Here is a 20,903-nt window from a genome sequence, read left to right on the forward strand (position 1 = left end):
CATCGGTGGATTTGTTTATTGGTTGTTCTCTTTTTTTATTATTTTTTTTAATTTTAATTATTTATTTATTATTATTTTCTTTTTTATTTCTTTTTTTGCTCCATTTCTTCTGAGCTGTGTGGCTGACAGGGTCTTGGTGCTCTGGCCTGGTGTCAGGCCTGAGCCTCTGAGGTGGGAGAGCCGAGTTCAGGACATTGGAACACCAGAGACCTCCCGGCCCCATGTAATATCAATTGGCGAGAGCTCTCCCAGAGATCTCCATCTCAACGCTAAGACCCAGCTCCACCCAATGGCCAGCAAGCTCCAGTGCTGGGCGCCCCATGCCAAACAACTAGCAAGACAGGAACACAACCCCACCCATGAGCAGAGAAGCTGCCTAAAATCATACTAAATTCACAGACACCCCAAAACACACTGCCAGATGCAGTCCTGCCCACCCGAAAGACAAGATCCAGACCACAGGCACCAGTCCCCTCCACCAGGAAGCCTACACAACCCACTGAACCAACCTCACCCACTGGGGGCAGACACCAAAAACATCGGGATCTACGAACCTGCAACCTGCGAAAAGGAGATCCCAAACACAGTAAGTTAAACAAAATGAGAAGACAGAGAAATACACAGGAGATGAAGGAGCAAGGTAAAAACCCACCAGACCAAACAAATGAAGAGAAAATAGACAGTCTACCTGAAAAAGAATTCAGAATAATGATAGTAAAGATGATCCAAAATCTTGGAAATAGAATGGAGAAAATACAAGAAACATTTAACAAGGACCTAGAACTAAAGAGTAAACAAACAGTGATGAACAATGCTATAAATGAAATTAAAAATTCTGTAGAAGGAATCAATAGCAGAATAACTGAGGCAGAAGAACGGATAAGTGACCTGGAAGATAAAACAGTGGAAATAACTACTGCAGAGCAGAGTAAAGAAAAAAGAATGAAAAGAATTGAGGACAGTCTCAGAGACCTCTGGGACAACATTAAATGCACCAACATTCAAATTATAGGGGTCCCAGAAGAAGAAGAGGAAAAGAAAGGGACTGAGAAAATATTTGAAGAGATTATAGTTGAAAAGTTCCCTAACATGGGAAAGGAAATAGTCAAGTCCAGGAAGCACAGAGAGTCCCATACAGGACAAATCCAAGGAGAAACACGCCAAGACACATATTAATCAAACTATCAAAAATTAAATACAAAGAAAAAATATTAAAAGCAGCAAGGGAAAAGCAACAAACAACATAAAGGGAATCCCCATAAGGATAACAGCTGATCTTTCAGCAGAAACTCTGCAAGCCAGAAGGGAGTGGCAAGACATATTTAAAGTGATGAAAGGGATAAGCCTACAGCCAAGATTACTCTACCCAGCAAGGATCTCATTCACATTCGATGGAGAAATTAAAACCTTTACAGACAAGCAAAAACTAAGAGAATTCAGCACCACCAAACCAGCTTTACAACAAATGCTAAAGGAACTTCTCTAGGCAGGAAACACAAGAGAAGGAAAAGACCTACAAAAACAAACCCAAAACAATTGAGAAAATGGAAATAGGAACATACATATCGATAATTACCTTAACTGTAAATGGATTATATATACAATGGAATATTACCCAGCCATAAAAAGAAACAAAATTGAGTTATTTGTAGTGAGGTGGACGGACCTAGAGACTGTCATACAGAGTGAAGTAAGTCAGAAAGAGAAAAACAAATACTGTAAGCTAACACATATATATGGAATCTAAAAAGAAAAAAAAATGGTTCTGAAGAACCTAGGGGCAGGACAGGAATAAAGACGCAGACATAGAGAATGGACTTGAGGACCCGGGGAGGGAGAAGGGTAAGCTGGGACGAAGTGAGAGAGTGGCATGGACATATATACTACCAAATGTAAAATAGATAGCTAGTGGGAAGCAGCTGCATTGCACGGGGACATCAGCTTGGTGCTTTGTGACCACCTAGAGGGGTGGGATAGGGAGGGTGGGAGGGAGACGCAAGAGAGAGAGTATATGGGGATATGTGCATGCATATAGCTGACTCACTTTGTTACACTGCAGAAACTAACACACCATTGTAAAGCGATTATACTCCCAATAAAGATGTTAAAAAAAAAAGTAACGTAGGAAGTTTAATATCCAGTTACTCCATGGCAGCACTATCACCACAGCCAAATGCCCACCAACTGATAAATGGAGAAACAAATTGTGGTCTATCCATACAATGGAATGTGACTCAGCCATAAAAAGGAAATGAAGGACGGATACACGCTACAATGTGGATGATCCTGAAAGCATTATGCCAAGTGAAAGAAGCCAACACAAAAGGTCATATACTGGGTGATTCTATTTATATGAAATACTCAAAATAGGTAAATCCACAAAGTCGGAAAGCAGATTAGTAGCCGCCAGGGCCTGGGGGCAGGGAGGAGTGAGGAACAACTGCTTAATGGGGACGGGTTTCCTTTCAGGGTGATGAAAGTGTTTTGAAGTTAGCGGTGATGGTTGCACAAGAGCGTGAACGTACTAAATGCCACTGAATTGTACCTTTTAAAATGGTTGCGTGTATGTTATATAAATTTGCCTCAATTACAAAAAAAAAGAGAGGGAGTCTCTACTTGCTATGAAGGATCTGCTTCCAGGCTCACTCCTGTGATTGTTGGCAGACCTCAGTTACTCTCTGGCTGTTGGTCAGGAGAATTCAGTTCCTCACTGCGTGGGTTTCTCCAGAGGGCTCTTCACACTTGACAGCTTTGTTCTTCCACGCTGAGTGAGTGATCTAAGAGAGTGCCAGCGCCCAAGACTGGGCAGATCTTTTTTTTTTTAATTTTTATTTATTTATTTATTTATTTATTTATGGCTGTGTTGGGTCCTCGCCTCTGCGCGAGGGCTTTCTCCAGTTGCGGCAAGCGGGGGCCACCCCTCATCGCGGTGCGCGGGCCCCTCACTATCGCAGGCTCTCCTGTTGCGGAGCACAGGCTGCAGACGCGCAGGCTCAGTAATTGTGGCTCACGGGCCCAGCCGCTCCGCGGCACGTGGGATCCTCCCAGACCAGGGCTCGAACCCGCGTCCCCTGCATTGGCAGGCAGACCCTCAACCCCTGCGCCACCAGGGAAGCCCTGGGCAGATCTTTGGAGTGATATATCATTACCTCTGCTATATGCTGTTGGTCACACAGTCCAGTCCTGGTATATTGTGGGAGGGGGTCAGTACCAGGGGGTGGGGGTCCTTGGGGGCCATCATGGAGGCTATCACAGTGGGTCTATCAGAGTATAATCTCTTGTAACAATTTGGGATTATGAAGAAGTAAGTTAGGGCAACATTTAGATGGTTACTGTGCTTAAAAGTTAGTTGCCTTCTTAGTAATTCTTGTAAATATTTGCTCTTTTTTTTTTTCAGGTCCGGCACAGAATCAAATGCAAGTTCCGTCTGGGTATGGATTGCCTCCTCAAAGCTACATTGCTCCCTCAGGACATTACTCTCAAGGACCTGGGAAAATGACCTCATTGCCATTGGATAGCCAGTGTGATGATTACTACTCTGGTCTCTATAGGGTACCGACACAAAATGTGGTGACTCCTAACACAGCAAGCCAGCAGCCAGGAGCACAGCAGATGTATGGCAGCGTTCCTCCTGCCCCTCACGTCGTGGGGTCCACTCTGGGGTCATTCCAAGGTGCCGGCTCATCAGCATCACATTTGCAGACGAGTGCCTCCCAGCCATACTCCTCTTTTGTGAATCGTTACAACAGTCCAGCCATGTACTCTGCCAATTCTTCCGTTGCTGCTCAGGGATTTCCCTCCACTTGCGGTCACTATGCTTTGTCAACTGTTTCTAATGCTGCGTATCCTAGTGTTTCATATCCCTCTCTGCCGGCTGGTGATCCATATGGGCAGCAAATGTTTACCTCACAGAAAGCTCCGACTGTCAGGCCAGTTAGAGAGAATTCATTTTCTGGTCAAAGTACAGCTATCAGCCATCCATCACCACTTCCACCTCCACCATCACAACAGTACCACCAGCAGCAGAGTCTTTCCGGATACAACACTTTCGCGTGGTCAGCTTCAGGCCTTCCGTCAACCCAAGACAATCTAATCCAAAACCACACCTCCCTGGCTACAGCCAACAACCCAACAAATCCTGGTAGGTTGAATGAAAAGTTCACCAAAGCATGGTTGAAAATCAGTGCATTTCCAATCTGATTTTTATTGCATGAAGGTTAAAGATGATACTGCCTAATAGAAAAATTGGAAATTAGCTCACCTTTGCCATTTATTTGCTTTACTTATAGTGGAATTCTGCAGCATCTTCTTGAACCCTTCCCCTTCATCTATTCACAATTAGCTACCCAACCATCTGCCTTGTATAGCATGGTTCCTTGCCATGATTGGGATCTCAGTTGGTATTTATTGCTGTGTTTTCATGCCTCTGCAGTAGTTGTCTTTAATGTGAGTTAGGAATAAGGCAAAATGGAAGGGTCTATTTGGGGATATGCTTTGGTAGCTACTACTTTCTTTTTTATATTAGTTCAACCTTGGGACAGTTACTATTCCAGCCATAGCCCTATTCACTATAGAAAAAATGATGGCCTGCAATACCACACTGGTTTCTCTAGGTGAACCCCCATTAGCGACTTTCACAGAAGATATATTTCCTATACATTAAAGTTGATGTTTTCTCAGCCCCAGATTGGTAAGTTAGGATGAAGGACAGGAAAGATGGAGAAAGATACATGAAGAATACCCTTGTAATTAGTTTTTCTTACCTTCCTAAACCAAGATGTGGTTAAATTTATTTGTTTAAAAAGTATATATGCAAGGTATGTAGTTTTTTAGTGTGGGGTTTGCATAGGATATATTCACTTTAATTCAACTTGTGAACTTGAACTTAACAAAATCTGCTCTTGAACTGAACGAAAAGGTACGTAAAGGATGGGAATTGTTAAAGCTGTGATAGTTTTCTGAATGATGTCTTTAGATTGTATATCAGAGTCTAGATAGCCATATGTCAAGGATGTTGTAGAAAAGTATCATTCCCTAGACAGTTAGATTATTTAAAGTTAGAACTTTAGAATATCAGATCTGAAGTGTGCATTTGAGATCATCTATTCTTTCGTTGCTATGTTGTTTAGAAACACTTTGGGCTACAAGCAACTAATAGTGGTTTAAACAAAAAAGGTGGTATTTTTCTCACATAACAAGAAGTCTAGGCAGATGCAGTAGACCTAGATGTCCTCAGTGTCTTTTCTCCCTTTCCACTCTGCCATCCTTAGTATGTTGGTTTATAGAAACAAGATAACTTCTGTACCTGTAGACAGCAAGTCAAAGTTAAAAGCAGAAAGAAGGGAGAGGAAAGAAGATGGGGTCGTGGCATTGACCCCATTTCATTTTACATATCATTTGCCATAGCTGTTTTAAAAGATCATCTCTAATTTAAGGGAAGGCTAAAAAATGAATATTTAGCTTTGTAGCCTCCATGGTAGAGGCAGGCAAGAAAGAAGGGGTTTAGCATTAACTGGGTTTTAGGTAAGTCAACTTGAAGCATCTATCACAATTCCCAAATCTGGCTGTGCACCAGAATCCCTTGCACAGATTGTGATCTTGAAACCCAACTTACTGAGCTAGAATAGAATCTCCAGGGTAGTCTTGGCACACAATTTGTGGGATCTTAGTTCCCTGACCAGGGATCGAACCCGGGCCCTCAGCAGTGAAAGCACAGAGTCCTAACCACTGGACCACCAGGGAATTCCCTTGGGAATCTGTATTTCTGACTTGGTCACAAGTGATGTCTGGTAACAGATCCATATTCTACTGTAGTCCTTTTGTTTAACAAACGAGGAAAGCCTGTAGTCATTAATGTTAGAAACAGAGCTTGTCCTGAAGCTCAGTTTCTTCTGACTCTCAGTCTACCCTTCTCAGAACCAGGGCTTTCTGTCCCCTAGAAATTCTGTTTTCTTTCTTTCTTCTTTCAGCAGTCCTTTCACACATCAGCTTATCCTAAGGTCCCTCTGACTTAAGGATTTTGTGACTTTTGTGACAAAAAAAGAAGAAATTCAGGTAATTCCTGTCTTATTCTGAGATGGGACTGAATAGAACTAATTTATGCTGAGATGTAGGATTAGGGAAATGTAGGGCCACTTGGCTAAGGAATAGAATACCTGTGGGGAAGGGCCTATCGTTGAAGAAAATGTTGAATAAAGGGTAAGAATAATTACAAAATTACCTTCTATTTGAATAACTAGTAATTAGGCCATTACGCAGAGAGAAGGGGGTATATTTCCATTCTTTTAATTGTGATACTATACTGTGAAAGCCATAGTAAATATAATTTTAGAAGTTCATTTGTTAAGAAGTGGGTTTCTTTATTTTTCCCTTTAGATTGGTAAATGACTTCTTAATTGTAGTTCAGAAGTTGACAAATTAAGTGTATCTCAGGTTAATATGACCCATGCTCGTCACCATTTCAAAAGAAATAAAGAGGTTACTTTTAAAACGTACTTTAAATATTACAGAAGTTCCTAAACTTTCTCAGCTGATGTTTCTCAATATTTTTTCCAGTGCCTCAAGCTACTTAGTAGTAATAGTTCACAAGGTTTTTTGACAGATGTCACTGTGTTTCTCTTGAAAATTTAAAACATCCCTCGGAACTCTGTGAGTTTGTTGCGAGGGCAACTTGGGTGCCTAATTACAAGGTTTGGGAACCATGGGTATACTGATTTTAATGTTCTAGAAAGACAAGCAATTTAATTGCTTTGGACATTCTTAAATTATAATGTCATATTAAAATGAGAATCTTAGGTATTAATCATAGTTTTGTATGAAAATCAGTCTTTGAGTAATTGACAAGAATGATTGCATTTTTTATTACCTGGTTATATTAGTTTCATTTTCAGGTAGTATAGTAAAAATTCTTAAGCAATTTGTGAAGGGTTGAGATCCAAAAGCATAAACCTGACTTAAGTGATTATCAAAAACACAGTGATTGATACATGCTGTTACTTTTAGGCAGTTGATGAGTTCATATTCAGAAACAGAGAATAAAAGAGACATGTAAATGTTATCTCATTTGCCTATATTTTATTTTATTTTTTTAATTCTATTTATTTGCCTGCGTTGGGTCTCCATTGCTGCACTCGGGCTTTCTCTAGTTGCGGCGAGCGGGGGCTACCCTTCGTTGTAGTGCGCGGGCTTCTCATTGCAGTGGCTTCTCTTGTTGCGGAGCACGGGCTCTAGGCACGTGGGCTTCAGCAGTTGCAGCACGCAGGCTCAGTAGTTGTGGTGCGCGGGCTGTAGGGTGCACGGGCTCAGTAGTTGTGGCTTGCGGGCTCTAGAGCGCAGGCTCAGTAGTTGTGGCGTATGGGCTTAGTTGCTCTGCGGCGTGTGGTATCTTCCCGGACCAGGGCTCGAACCCGTGTCTGCTGCATTGGCAGGCCAATTCTTAACCACTGCACAGCCAGGGAAGTCCATTTGCCTCTTTATTTTAGAAAAGCATGTTAGTACAATTTAGCACTAGAATTTCAGATTACTTTATTAAAAACATAGTGATGTATGTTTTGGGGGCTATGTTTAGTTGTTAACTTAGAGTGAAATTTTGGCTGGTGTTTATTATACCATTAAAATTTTTAAAACTGTCACTATAGGTAAATTTCTCAAGGTTCAGAAGCTCTTTCTTAGTTTGAGATGAAGTTGGCTGAGTAATACAACTTCAGTAAGGATCACATCTTGACAGCATATTGTAGAATAGTACTGAGTACAATTTTATTAAAAAACACTTAAAAATCTACTTATAAAAATAATAATAATAAACATTTGTGTAATCCTTATATAAAAATCCACAACATATATGACACTAAGGTATAACCACTGATAAGTTAATATACATCTGTCATCTCGGGGTGATGATGTGCCTGAGGAAAAGCAAAATAGCTCCCTATAGGAGGTGACTATCTGGATAAAGAAATGCAAGTTAGAAGTAAGTTAGAAAACTACATTGGAGTACAGTTAAGAGATTATTTTCAGTTTTGGAAACTTGTGATGAGATTGCAGAGTTGTGAGATAGTAATAATTATGCTCCCTCACACTCATACTCCTTCAGTTTTTCCAAAGCTACTCTTGAACCTTATCATCTTTACTCAACTTTATACCTTCCACCTGTAAATTTTTCTATATTTACTCCTTCTTCAAGCTCAGAAGATGAGATGTCCCTCTTTGTGACCACTTCCTTCAAAAGTTGACTTTATCAGTTGTCCCTTTTCTGTATCTCAGTTTCCCAGTTTCTCCTGGGCCATGGCATTGGAAAGGTGAGAGGAAAAGACTTGAAGGAAAAACATAAGCTTGGTCCTATATGTAACCAGCAGCCATCAGAAATTTTTAAGCGAGGGGGTGACGCTATCAGATTTGTGTTTCGCATCTTTCTTCTGTGAGCAGTGTGGTAGGTGGGCTGGAGGAGGAGGAACTTGGAGGCAGGAGGACCAGCTGGGAAGGGATCACGGCAATTGTCTAGATGAAGGATGCTGACATAGGTGGAGATTTATTCATGCAGAAGACAGACGGCAAGAGATGATTTCAAGAATTCATTGATAAGGTCTATGAAGGAAGAGGAATCATAAAAGTTGACTTAAATTTTCTAGTTTGAACAACTTGAATGGGTAATGGTGCTATTAGTTGAGAATTTGGTTAACCTTCCTAGTTTCAAAAGAGTTTATGTACAGTTACTAAGGAGCTACTAAAAACTAACAGGGGAACTGCCTTAATGCCAATAAATAAATAGATAAACAGACAAATGATTTATTTTTGAATTGTAGGTTCTGTCTCTAAGTGTACCATGTTTCATCTGTCAAATTCTCTTTGTGAAAGGGGTAGTTTTGTTGTTGTTGTTTTTGGATTTTTGGCTGGCATTTTTCTGTGGTCCTTCATATTTGTGGAACTTGTCTCCATTTATTTGACAAATACTTGAAAGCCAGCTATGTGACAGGTGTTTATTTTAGTGCTGGGAGATAAAATAACAAGTAAAAAGACTTGATCCTTATCTTCATGAAGTTTGTAATCTTCTTGGGGAGACAAACATTATCCAAAATAAACACAAATAAATGTAAAATTGCTACTATTATTTAAGTATCGTGAAGCAGAGATGTATGGTGCTTGGTGGGAGTACTCTAGGTATAGAGTACTCAGGAAGTTTTCCCTGATCTCTGATATGTGAGCTGCAATCTGAAGAATAAATTCTCCGTGTATAAAATAAATTACAGATGAAATAAATATTTAAATGCAAAAAGACAAAACTTTAAAACTTTTCAGAGAAAATATGGAAGAACCTTGGAGTTGGGAAAGATTTCTTAAGGACACCACACACAATGCTAGCTAGCCATAAAGAATAAGCATGATAAGGTTTACTATCAACTAATTAAGAACTTTTTTTCATTGAAAGGCAACATAAAGAAAACAAAAAGACAAGCCATGAAACGGGAGAAAAAAAATTTTTATAGTATTTTATCCAGAATATACAAATAACACATAAGATCAATAAGGAAAAGACCAGCAACCCAAGAAAAAAATACATGAACAGGCATTTCACAGATGAAAGGAAAACATACTCAGTCTCATTAATAACCAGGGAAAAGCAACTTAAAACCAGAATGGGATATCTACTTATACCTAGCGGCAGGATGGTAAAACTTTGAAAGACCGAGTATACCAAGGGATGGCAAGGATGTGGAATAACAGGAAAATCTTAGACAGTGTTAGTAGAAGGACCTATTGGTTCAGCATTTTAGGGAAGTTTGGCGTTAGTGGGATTGAAGGTAACCACACCCTAAAACACAGCTATCCCACTTTCGTGTACTCTAGAGAAGTCCTTCTCATACTTTGTGCGTGTGAATCACCTGGGGCCTTGTTAAAATGGAGGTTCTGATTCACCAGGTCTAGTATTGCCTGGCCTAAGGATTTTATCAAGTTTCTGTATAAAGTGTTGGTAGCCCATAGAGTACACTTTGAATAAGAGGGCCCTACAGCACCGCTTCCTGTTTTAGATGTGTAGTACTTGTAGAAAATAACATTTTGCGGGGGGCGGATTCTGAGCTAAAGGGTCTAGTCTGTTCCCCAGGCCAAGGAACTCACTTTCCACAGGCCCCCCAGGGCTGAGGGGATCCTCATCCCTTGCTGTACCACTACATACACACTTTTGAGCTGTGGCACCCACATTGAGAAGCTCCACCCCAGAGAAACGAGCACATGTGTACCAGGGACATGTTCATGAATATTCCTGTAGTACTGTATGTGAAAACAAAAAATTAGAACCCAAAAGTCCATTTATGATAGGATGGATGAAGTATATCCTTCCTGTGGGCTACTGACCAGCAGTGAAAATGATGAAATAGAGCTATACTCATTAACACAAATGAATCCCAGAAATGTAACAGGATTCATGGAAGAATATATGCAGTATGCTATTGTTATAAAGTTAAAAAACAAGCAAAAATAATGTTTAGGGATACTTATTTGTGTGGTAAACTAATGACAAAAGCAAGAGAATAAGGAACACAGTTCAGAGGGGAGGCAAGGGAATACCTTCCCTGAGGAGTACACCAAGAGCTTCAGCAGTATTGGAAATGTTTTATTTTCACAGTTGGATGCTGAATTCATGGGTATTTCTTTATTATGATTTTATAAATACATACAAATATATTTATCACCTTTTATTTGTGTCAATTATTTTATTAAAGAAAAAAGTTTATTACATCTAAGGGGGAGCAAGTGTATTCCCCTTTAATGGGAGAGAGCATGGCAAGTTCAGGGACTGAAAGACCAGTGAAGCTAGAGGAGAACCATGGGCCAGGAGGAGACTGGGAACTCAGGATCATTCAGGGCCTCGTTGACCATGTTAAGAAGTTTTCAGGGTAAGATGTTTTGTCTTCACCCTCAAGCGCTGGCAGACTATTGAAGGACTGTAAGGAGGCTGATGCCATGTATCAGGCTAGAGACTGGAGAACACAGAGGGCCATGTTCAAACCTGAACTACTTATCTTCGACTTTGTGCTTGCAATTTTTTTTTTTTAAAAGGAATTCCTTTATTTTTATTATTTATTTATTTATTTATTTATTTTTGGCTGTGTTGGGTCTTCGTTTCTGTGCAAGGGCTTTCTCTAGTTGCGGCAAGCGGGGGCCACTCTTCATCGCGGTGCGCGGGCCTCTCACCATCGCGGCCTCTCTTGTTGCGGAGCACAAGCTCCAGATGCGCAGGCTCAGTAGTTGTGGCTCATGGGCCCAGTTGCTCCTTGGCATGTGGGATCTTCCCAGACCAGGGCTCGAACCCGTGTCCCCTGCATTAGCAGGCAGATTCTCAACCACTGCGCCACCAGGGAAGCCCCTTGCAATTGTTTTTTGAAAAATTACTTGTGGGAATAATTTGAGGCCTAGGATGATGGAATTGTTCTCCAGAGAGGATTTATATTTCCTTCTGCCAGTTTCCTCCAGGTACTACCAGCTTGTGATCACGTTCATCCAAGTCCAAGTGTCTAGATGTACTGGACTGTGCAGATGTTCTGAATCAAAGCTGCTGGCTTTTGTAAGGCTTAGTTTCCTGGTGTATCCTTATCCCAAGGTTATAACCCTTCAGATACTATCCTGAAAGTGGAGGTATGGGGTGCTGAATCAGGTGCCCCATCTTGGGTGTGCTGTGGGAGATGTCTTGTTTCCCATGCTCTGCAAGGCTACAGAAAACAGCAGATCAGGTTTGCAACAGATAGCCACAGGGTGAAAGCAGCTCTGAGTGTTAGGCTTATTTCTCTGAGTTTTCAATTTCTTACAGATTTGCACCCAGAGATTCATTAATATCATGTTAGATCTTTGATTATTTTAAGAAGATCTTTTTAAGTATAGTTTTTAAAGTTACCTTTAGTAGAAGGTTTGATCCTAATTACCTAGATCATCATTACCAGAGGCAGAAATATCTTCTATATTTTTAGACAGTGTCTTTTAGTTTCTTATTATGAACAAAGGTAAAGTTAGTATATTTACTCTGTCTTCCACACCCCTTTCCTTTTTTTTATCACTCAATTTTAGGTGATTATATCTTAATTTTTACTTTGTACTATTAAATATATTCATCGCTCTGTTACTTTAGCATTTTTAATGATTTCACCAGTTATCTAATGCTGGTTTAAAACAAAAATTATTTATTATTTTTCGTAGTCCTGTGGGTTGTTTGGACAGTTCCTCTGCCGGTTTTCTTGGACTCATGTGACTTCATTTAGCTGGAGAGTTGGCTGGGCTGGAGGATCGTAGACTTCACTCATACGTCTAGCAGTTGGTGCACACCGTTCAGTGGGGCACCTAGGTTTTTCTCCGTGTGATTAGATTAGCTTCCTTACGTCAGGGGTCCCCAGCCCCCCAGGCTGCATACTGGTACTGGTCCGCGGCCTGTTAGGAACCGGGCCACACAGCAGGAGGAGAGCGGCAGGCAAGCGAGTGAACCTTCATCTGCGGCTCCCCACCGCTCCCCATCGCTTGCATTACCACCTGAACCATTCCCCCGCCACCCAAGGCCTTGGAAGAATTGTCTTCCACGAAACCGGTCCCTGGTGCCAAAAGGTTATGGACCGCTGCCTTACGTGATGGTCTCAGGGCAGCATTTCAAGAGCAGAAAGGCATAAGCTGCAGTACCTCTTGGAGACTTGAGGTCTTGGACTTGTGCACCATTACTTCTGCCACATTCTGTTGATTAAAGCTAGTCGAAAGTTTAGCCTCAATTCAGGGAGTGGGAAAATAGATTCCACTTCTCAATGAGAGGAACTGCACAATATCGTGACTGTGTTTTCAGTCTCTCACAATGACGTTTGTCCTTCCCAAAAATGATGTGGCAATTAACGTATTTAGACTACCTCCCACCTTCTTTCTCCATTCTCATATCATTTGTACTCTATTGGGAAATGTATCACATTTTGTTCTGTCACTATATTCTTGCATTTGTTTCGGTCTTAGACCTAACTTTGTTCATATATATATATATATATATATATATATGAATATGTCATACAGATATACACATACGAACATGTCTGTATGTGTATGTATACTGTTGTATAAGTTTAAGATGTGCAACATGATGATTTGATATACATATTTATTGCAAAATGATTACCACAGTAGGATTAGTTAATACATCCATCATCTCTCAAAATTACCATTTTTGTGTATATGGTGAGAATATTTAATATCTACTGTCTGAACAGCTTCCAAGTATATAATAACAGTATTGTTAACTGTAGTCACCGTGCTATACATTAGAGCTCCAGAACCTACTCATCTTATAACTGAGAGTTTGTACTCTTTGACCAATATCTCCCCATTTCCCCCGCTTCCCTGCTTCTGGCAACCGAAACTTTCTATTTCTGTGAGTTTGGCTTTTTTAGATTCCATATATAAATTACACCATGCATTATTTGTCTTTGTCTGATTTATCTCAATTAGTGTAATAACCTACAGGTCCATTCATGTTGTCACATGGCAGGATTTCCTTCTTTTTTATGTCTGAATGATATTCCATTGTGTGTGTGTGTTTTCTTTATTTCCACATTTTCTTTATTCATTCATCCGTTGTATATATGTCTGTATATATACACATACACACGTGCATGTATTGATATATACATACACATACATACATACATGTATATGTGTGTATATACAACACATTTTTAAAGTCCATTCATCCATCAGTGGACACTATGTTGTCATCATAGGTTTTTCAGTTATCTCTTGGTTGGCTGAAGATGATCCCGTAGGTCAGGCAGTTTGAGCTGTCAAAAAGGCCAACTATGAATCACATGTACTTTATTCCAGAAGTCCAACCTAATGTTACTGTCAGGCCCTTACTTAGTTACCTGTGAGATATGGGATCTGATTAGAAACAGCAAATGAGAAGTGGCAGTTTACAATACAAAATGGGATCTGAGCTAATACTAGAAACATCTGTATAATTCATGAATCACATTACTGCAGAAGCAAATAACTTCTGTTCATCTTATCTATCTAAGGAACCATTGCACAGTACAATAATTAGTATTAATAATAGTGATCATTAGTTAGTAAAGAAAAGCTGTTTGGGGTTCATTTTGTTTAAGAAGGTATGGAAGCTTGTGAAATGTTTTAGGAAAATTGCCATTAAAGACTTTTAAAAACATTTAGTGAATAAGTTTTTAGTTTTTTTGAAAATCATTTCTTTGGACCCCTTATTTTCTAGGTATAGATATACTAGATAAATGTGATGCTGCTGAAGTTTCTTACAAGAACTTCAGATTAACGGTATTTTGTTAGTATTTTAATATATTTCAAGCTTACTGCTGTGGATGAAATAGTTTCTTGTCTTCAGTTGCAGATACTTTGTCCTGTTCTGTAATGCAAAATGTTCAGCCTCCCAAGTCCAGCCCAGTAGTATCTGCTGTTTTGTCAGGAGCCTCGTCAACAAGAACGCCTCCTGCTGCAGGTCGCCCAGTTGAGCCTTTGGCCTCAGTTGCACGGCCGTCAGAGCTATTACAGCAGAAAGGTATTTGAAAAATTTGTTATACTGTCTATATTGTACATATATATATGCACACGGTAATTCAAATAGCTGATTTTAAAAAGTCAAACTGATGAACCATGATTTATGGAAAATATGAGAAAAAGGAATTTATAATCTCAATTCAAACACTATTTTTTAATATATTCCAGTCTCTGTTTATGATTTTTTATAATTACGTTATAGAATTTTGTTAAATCTGTTATGTATTTTATATAATTGCAATCATAGTTTACATACCATTTTGTATTTTGCTTTTACATTTATTAAATTATGCAGTTCTTCGTGTATCTGTACAGTTTTACAGTCATGGCTAATTCATTGTGTCATTGTATTATAATTTACTACTCTATCCCTCCATTATGAGCCATTTATTTTCTATTTTTTAAAGGTTATTATAGTTTCTTTTAGGATGAATCACTCAAGATTTCCTTGTTTTGTGAATTTCCATATCCTATTTGATGATTTCTTTGCTTGTCATTATTATTAATGGAAAGTAACTTTTGACCCAATTTTGAGAATGAGAGGATGAAAATGAAATTGTAAGCCACACTCTTGCATCATTGACGAACAATATGGTTTATTTGTTTGCTTGTTTAATATTCTCCGTGTGTTAAATAAGTGACAGGTGACTAAAATGTGTTGTTTTGACCATTTCCCCACATTGCCTTTTCTTTTGGTTGTGTTCTTGATTGTTTTCTGTCTGGCTAAAGTTCCAAATCTATTGATGTTTCAGGTTAATAAACTATATTTTTCATTTGATGAGAGATAACTGTTTTTAGGAATATGTGGCTTGTATTTCTAGCACAATCATTAGTAATATTTTAGGGACTATATTCCCTATGTAGTGACGGCCCCTCACCTTGAGTATGAAGAACTCTCTTATGTTCTGAGACTTGGAAAAAGCAACATAAATCCTTAGGCTGATCTCACTGCTTAGATCTGCTGAGTGTTCCTGTGGTCAACAGAGGCTTTTCTATCCTTTGATCAGATTATACATTATAGATTTTCTTATTTGGTTTTTTTTTTAGGAAAACCAACTGCAGCACCAGAGAGTGTCCACTGATTCCCAACAAGCCAGTGGGTGTATTAGGAATAGAATCTAGTTATTATAAGCATTTACTTTCAAAGTGAAGGGCTGGTAGGAAAGTTTTACTTATCATGAGTAGAAGAAACTTAGGGGTACCTAGGAGCCCTAACTAAATGAGTGATGTCTTTCCTCTACATTGATAATTACCTTCCAGGTGTTAAGATATATATGCTGCTTGTTTTGGCCCTTTACATTGCCCCCGCTAATTTATTTTTTCCTATTATGTTTTCCTTTTGACCATTTTAGTTTAAATACCATCCTATCATCTTACTGTATCATTTTGTAAACCACTTTCCCACTAAATAATTATAATTATTATGTTTCCTTTTTCTTACTAATAAGATAGATTTGAAAAGAGAAGGAACTATCATTTATCGAGCAGTTACAATGTGCCAGATACTTCATATTTACTATCTCATTTAATCCCCGTACCAATTCTACTAGGTAGACATTATCCTGGTTTTACAGGTGAGAAAAGTGACATTCACAAAGATTAGGTAACTTGCCCAAGATTATAAATTAGTAAATAGCGGAGTGAAAGATTTTTCTTTTTTTCTTTCTTTTTTTGGCCACACCACACAGCATGTGGGATCTTAGTTCCCCGACCAGGGATTGAACGCGTGCCCCCTGCAGTGGAAGCACACAGCATCTTAACCACTGGACCGCCGGGGAAGTCCCCAGAGTGAAAGATTTTCAACTCAAACCTTTCTATTTTGTGCTCTTTCTATAAATGAGGCTGAATTATTGTTGTTGTTGGCTGTTAAACTCTTGATTTACCTAAGGTAAACTCCTTGAATAAGTAACAGGAAAGATAATGCTGGAGACCTTTGAATTGCAGCTTTTATTGTTCCGTTTTCTGAAGTAGGAGGTAGGTCACTTAGTGGTCTCATTGCCTTTGGGTAGATCTGGATACACACAGAGATGTGTATGAGTTATGGCCCCATGTACGTTGTGCAAACTGTAGTTTACAGGACTGACGCCCCTTGTGTGCAGGGTATGGCTGTGTAGGGCGCGCTGTGGGTCTGATAAGACTACGAAAGTATTGCTACTTAAAAGAGGTTAGTCTTTTTCTCCTGTGAATGAAGAGTGTTGCCTGCCATAAAGCAAAGAATGTTGAGCCACCAAGCCACTACCAAGCTGCCGCTAGCGGTGAGCCCCGAGGGAACTCAGGATGGAGACACACTGCCGAGCCCTGAGCCGCTGCAGCCAACCCCGCAGCAGGGCACCCGAGGGGACTCAGGGTAGGAAAGAACAGGACACTGCCCTAGAGAGCTATGGTACCTGTGAGAGGAATAATTTCGGTGAGCCCAGGCTCTTGCATCTTCCCATACACAGAAGAGTGCTACGTTCACTGACTTGAGATACCCGGTTCTCTGTAATTAATGGTCATCTCTTGAGGTTCCGATTCCCTGGTCTTTGTCGCAGAAGCCTCTGTCTGTCCCGGCTCCTCCCTTCCCTCTTCGGAGCCATTCCTCAGAGCTGTCTGAGAGGCTGTCTTCCCGGCTTGAAGCCCTCAGAAAGTCCGCCAGATAACATAGTTCTCAGCTCTTAGGGTGTGCTTTTTTTTTCAGTTGACATTCCCAGCTTCAAAGACACCCTTTCTGACCTATTCTCTCAGCATTTTTTACTGGTTTTTACAGGAGAGGCTTCAAATTTTTGCTTGCATATCTCCTAAAAATTTTTTGAAAAAACTGTAACTACTTGAACATTTTTAGATTGACATCTAAAATTTTTCACCAGAAGTTTAAATACTTGCAGTTACATAATTTTCAACATACTGCGTATGTTGACTTTTAAAAAAAAGATGTTATGTTTTTCTGTGTATCCACTGGAATGAAGCCTGTCATCCTTTAAAAGATAGTGAAGGGACTTCCCTGGCGGTCCAGTGGTTAAGATTCTGTGCTTCCAGTGCAGGGGCCGCAGGTTTGATCCCTGGTCGGGGAAATAAGATCCCACATGCTGTGCAGTGAGGCCAAAAGATTAAAAAAAAAAAAGAAAGTGAAATTAGCCCTTCTTTAACATTTAGAAAGTTTACATTTTTCCTTTTTCTTCTTAACATCCCTTGAATGTTTCCCTTGAATGTAGTAATAATATAATATATTCTTAATCTAAAAACTCTTTTATCACTCTATCATGCTTTTCTGCTACAATAACATTATATATAATTGAAAGTTTAAAATATTGTCTATAACCATGTGTCTAAACATTAACATTTTTTTCTTCTGGATTATTCTATCAATACAATTATTGTCAGTATCTAGTGGGTCAAAACAACATAAACATCGTGAATTTTGGTATTTTTTTTTAATGGAAAGTACATTTTTATTGGAAATACATCTTTCATTGAGATAAATGGCTTTCCCTCCGTCCCACCATAGCTTTGTGTACCTGAATTGCATATGATTCATTATTACAATAAGATAAACTTTAGAAAAATTTCATTCATAGTTTTTATTTGCATATATATAATTACTGAGAAACTTTGTTCATGTAAAGTAGATAGGAATGGTATTGGAAGGGTTTTATTAAAGCAATATTGTTCTATAAAGTTTTTTAACCTTGTGAGTTACGTGTGAGAAATTTTTATTGTTGTTGGTTGAATTTTATTTTCCAGATTGTAGATAGTTGGTAGCATTATTATTTCATGTAGCAGTTTACAATTTTAAAATACCTTTAAGTTGTATTATCTCACTTGATCATCATGTGAAGCAGACATATTATATTTCACCTTTATTTTATACATGAGGAAACTGAGGTTTAGAGAGGTTAGGTGTTTTGCCCAAAGACATAGAAGTTCCCAAAAGGGATACCAAGACCCAGTGCAGATCTTCTGCTTCCAAACCCAGTGTTTGTTTTACTGAGTTAGCAATTATTCAAAATATTATGAATTTTATTATATCATTGCCAGTATAATATCACATACTTTAATGTATTTTTATCAAAAACTTCAAGCTGTGATGTAAGTCATTTATCTCACGGATGGCATCTCCATATAACCTAATTGGCAAAGGCAGTCCTCATTTTCAAACCAGTGACAGAAATTTTATTCTTTGTCAAAAAGCCTGATTTAATTTTTTAATTCAAAGAAATGTGTTCCTGAAGTTTCAAGGGGTATCATAAACTCTGCTGAGAAATAAATTACATCCTACATCTCCTAAGCCAAATTACTAAGAGCAATCAAATTTAAATGTCAAAGATTATTCTTTTTTATAGTATAGGTTATAAAAACTAGGCAGTGAGTCAATATGCTGTTTCTCATTGCCAAATTTGAAATAAAACATTGTAATATGTACCTAATATTAGGCTGTTTGTGAAGCAAGGATTATATTAAAAAGCATTGTATTCCTGTGGTAAATATATGCATAGTGTGTATCAAACTCTTGTTATTTGGCTTTTTTTAGTATTTAAATAGGAATCAAGCATAAAAATTAGAAATAACTCAATTTCATCATACTCATGATAAAAATGTTCCCATGTATTTTATTATATATATATATACACACACACATATATATATACTACTAAGTACTAATAGGTTTACCTGCTAGTAAATTTTTGTTTTTTTTTTTGGTTAAAAGGAAGTAGAAAGCATTAAGTACTGTATAAAGTATAAGGGGATATGAAATGATTATAACCATCATAAATATTTTATGATAAAATAGGTTGTAAAGTACTTTATTGAACATCTCATAGCTTCTGAAAGAAACATGTAGAATTTTTACCTATGAGTTTTATCCAGTGTCTCTTGAAAAAGACTGGTAGCCCTAGAAAATGTTCTACTTATTTTTAAAAGAACTAGCATTACTAAGAATATTATTCAGGTTGGTAGAAGGTTCTTCTTCTAATTAATGACTTGCTCTAGGGATAAGTATTAAGAATAGTTGAAAATAATTGTTTTTAATTAAATATATACAAAAACATGTTTTTAAAGTTCAATAGTAAGAGTAGTGAATACTTGTATTTACTATATTTCAGGCACCATTCTAATAAGATTTAAAATATATTAATTCATTTAATCCTCCCAGCAGCTGTTTGAGGTAGTTATTACCCCACCTTACAGATGATATAAATGAAGAACAGAGAGGTTAGTAATTTTGCCCAAGGACACACAGCTAGTAAGTGGTATTACCTGGAATTGAACCCAGAGTCCCCATCTTTATCCATAATGTCCTGCTGCTTGTCTGTTCAGTATTTCTTACTGTTTTTGCTTTGTTCTCATGTGACTCTTTCAAAAGCAATGGATTCTTTGGCAGTAGTGGTTGGGGCCTTCACACATGCAGAATCATTAAATAAATTTATCATTACTGCCGCCACCCTACTTTTCACTATTTCTGAATTAATAAAGCCAACCCTATTTCTAATATGTTTCATTTTTAACTGCAGCATGTATGGCAAGGTAAAAGATAGTCTGTAGATTTAGGGTGCCTTGATCAATCATTTAAAGAAGGAGGAAGCTTTCCTAGTAAGATTTAGGATAAGTTAAGGGAATGTGTTTCTTTTGTAAAGTGAGAAAAAGTCTGTTCTTAACACAGGTACTTTCTTAGGTGGATAAGATGTAGGAAAGAGAGTACTGTGGAGAGTGATTCCCTTAAAACCCTTCTTTCGTGGGAACCCTTGCAAAGTCTTCTAGTGTGTGTACCTAGTTAGAAGACCAGATTAGGAAAGGTAACAGTTGATCAAAAGTCTGAACTCTTGAATTTAAAAAAGCTAACCTCCACAAGGGATTTGTTTTCTCTTAAGACTAGTTTTATTTATTCCCAGTGTAACTGTATCTAGGGAACAGTAAAGATGCCTTTTATTAAGCAACTCCAACTCTCCTGGAGAATTTGGCCTGAAGGTACTTTAATGACAGGTAGTTCAAACAGAATGTCTTTTTAAAGATATTGGGGCCCTATCAGTAACAGGCTCTTCATCATGTCATTCAGTCTGTGAAATAGCGTCCCGCCTCTTGGTTTTCTAGATTCATACCTTGGAAGCTCTGCTTAGGACAAAATGAATTGGGGGTGTGGCATTCCTTCCTTGTTTGGTGGTGATGGCTGGGGTGGGAGGTACCCCAGGACATTTCGACAGTGTGCTGTATACAACCTAGAGCAGGGCATTTAAATATGAATTGATTGTTATTCTGGAGCTCTTAACCGTTCTTCTGTGGATTAACTAAAATATCATATTCTTCTGCCGTTAGTATTCCCAAGCTTTTAACAAAGTTTACTTAAACGAGCAAAGGAAGGCTAAATTCTGAGCCTTAAATATTGAGTCGCA

The 20,903-nt window shown here is 38.6% G+C and overlaps 1 protein-coding gene across 5 annotated transcripts in view; it reads left to right on the plus strand.

The window, feature by feature from the left end:
* SEC24B (SEC24 homolog B, COPII coat complex component) overlaps positions 1-20,903 on the plus strand; it is a 93,565-nt gene that overhangs the window by 18,010 nt on the left and 54,652 nt on the right. For all 5 annotated transcript variants that reach the window (XM_059923408.1, XM_059923413.1, XM_059923409.1 and 2 more), the window contains exons 2-3: positions 3,398-4,141; positions 14,366-14,539. In XM_059923408.1, coding sequence (XP_059779391.1) covers positions 3,398-4,141; positions 14,366-14,539 — 918 coding nt within the window. The remainder of the gene's footprint in view (positions 1-3,397; positions 4,142-14,365; positions 14,540-20,903) is intronic.

This window comes from Balaenoptera ricei, chromosome 5, assembly GCF_028023285.1.
Source record: "Balaenoptera ricei isolate mBalRic1 chromosome 5, mBalRic1.hap2, whole genome shotgun sequence".
NCBI classification, from domain to species: domain Eukaryota; kingdom Metazoa; phylum Chordata; class Mammalia; order Artiodactyla; family Balaenopteridae; genus Balaenoptera; species Balaenoptera ricei.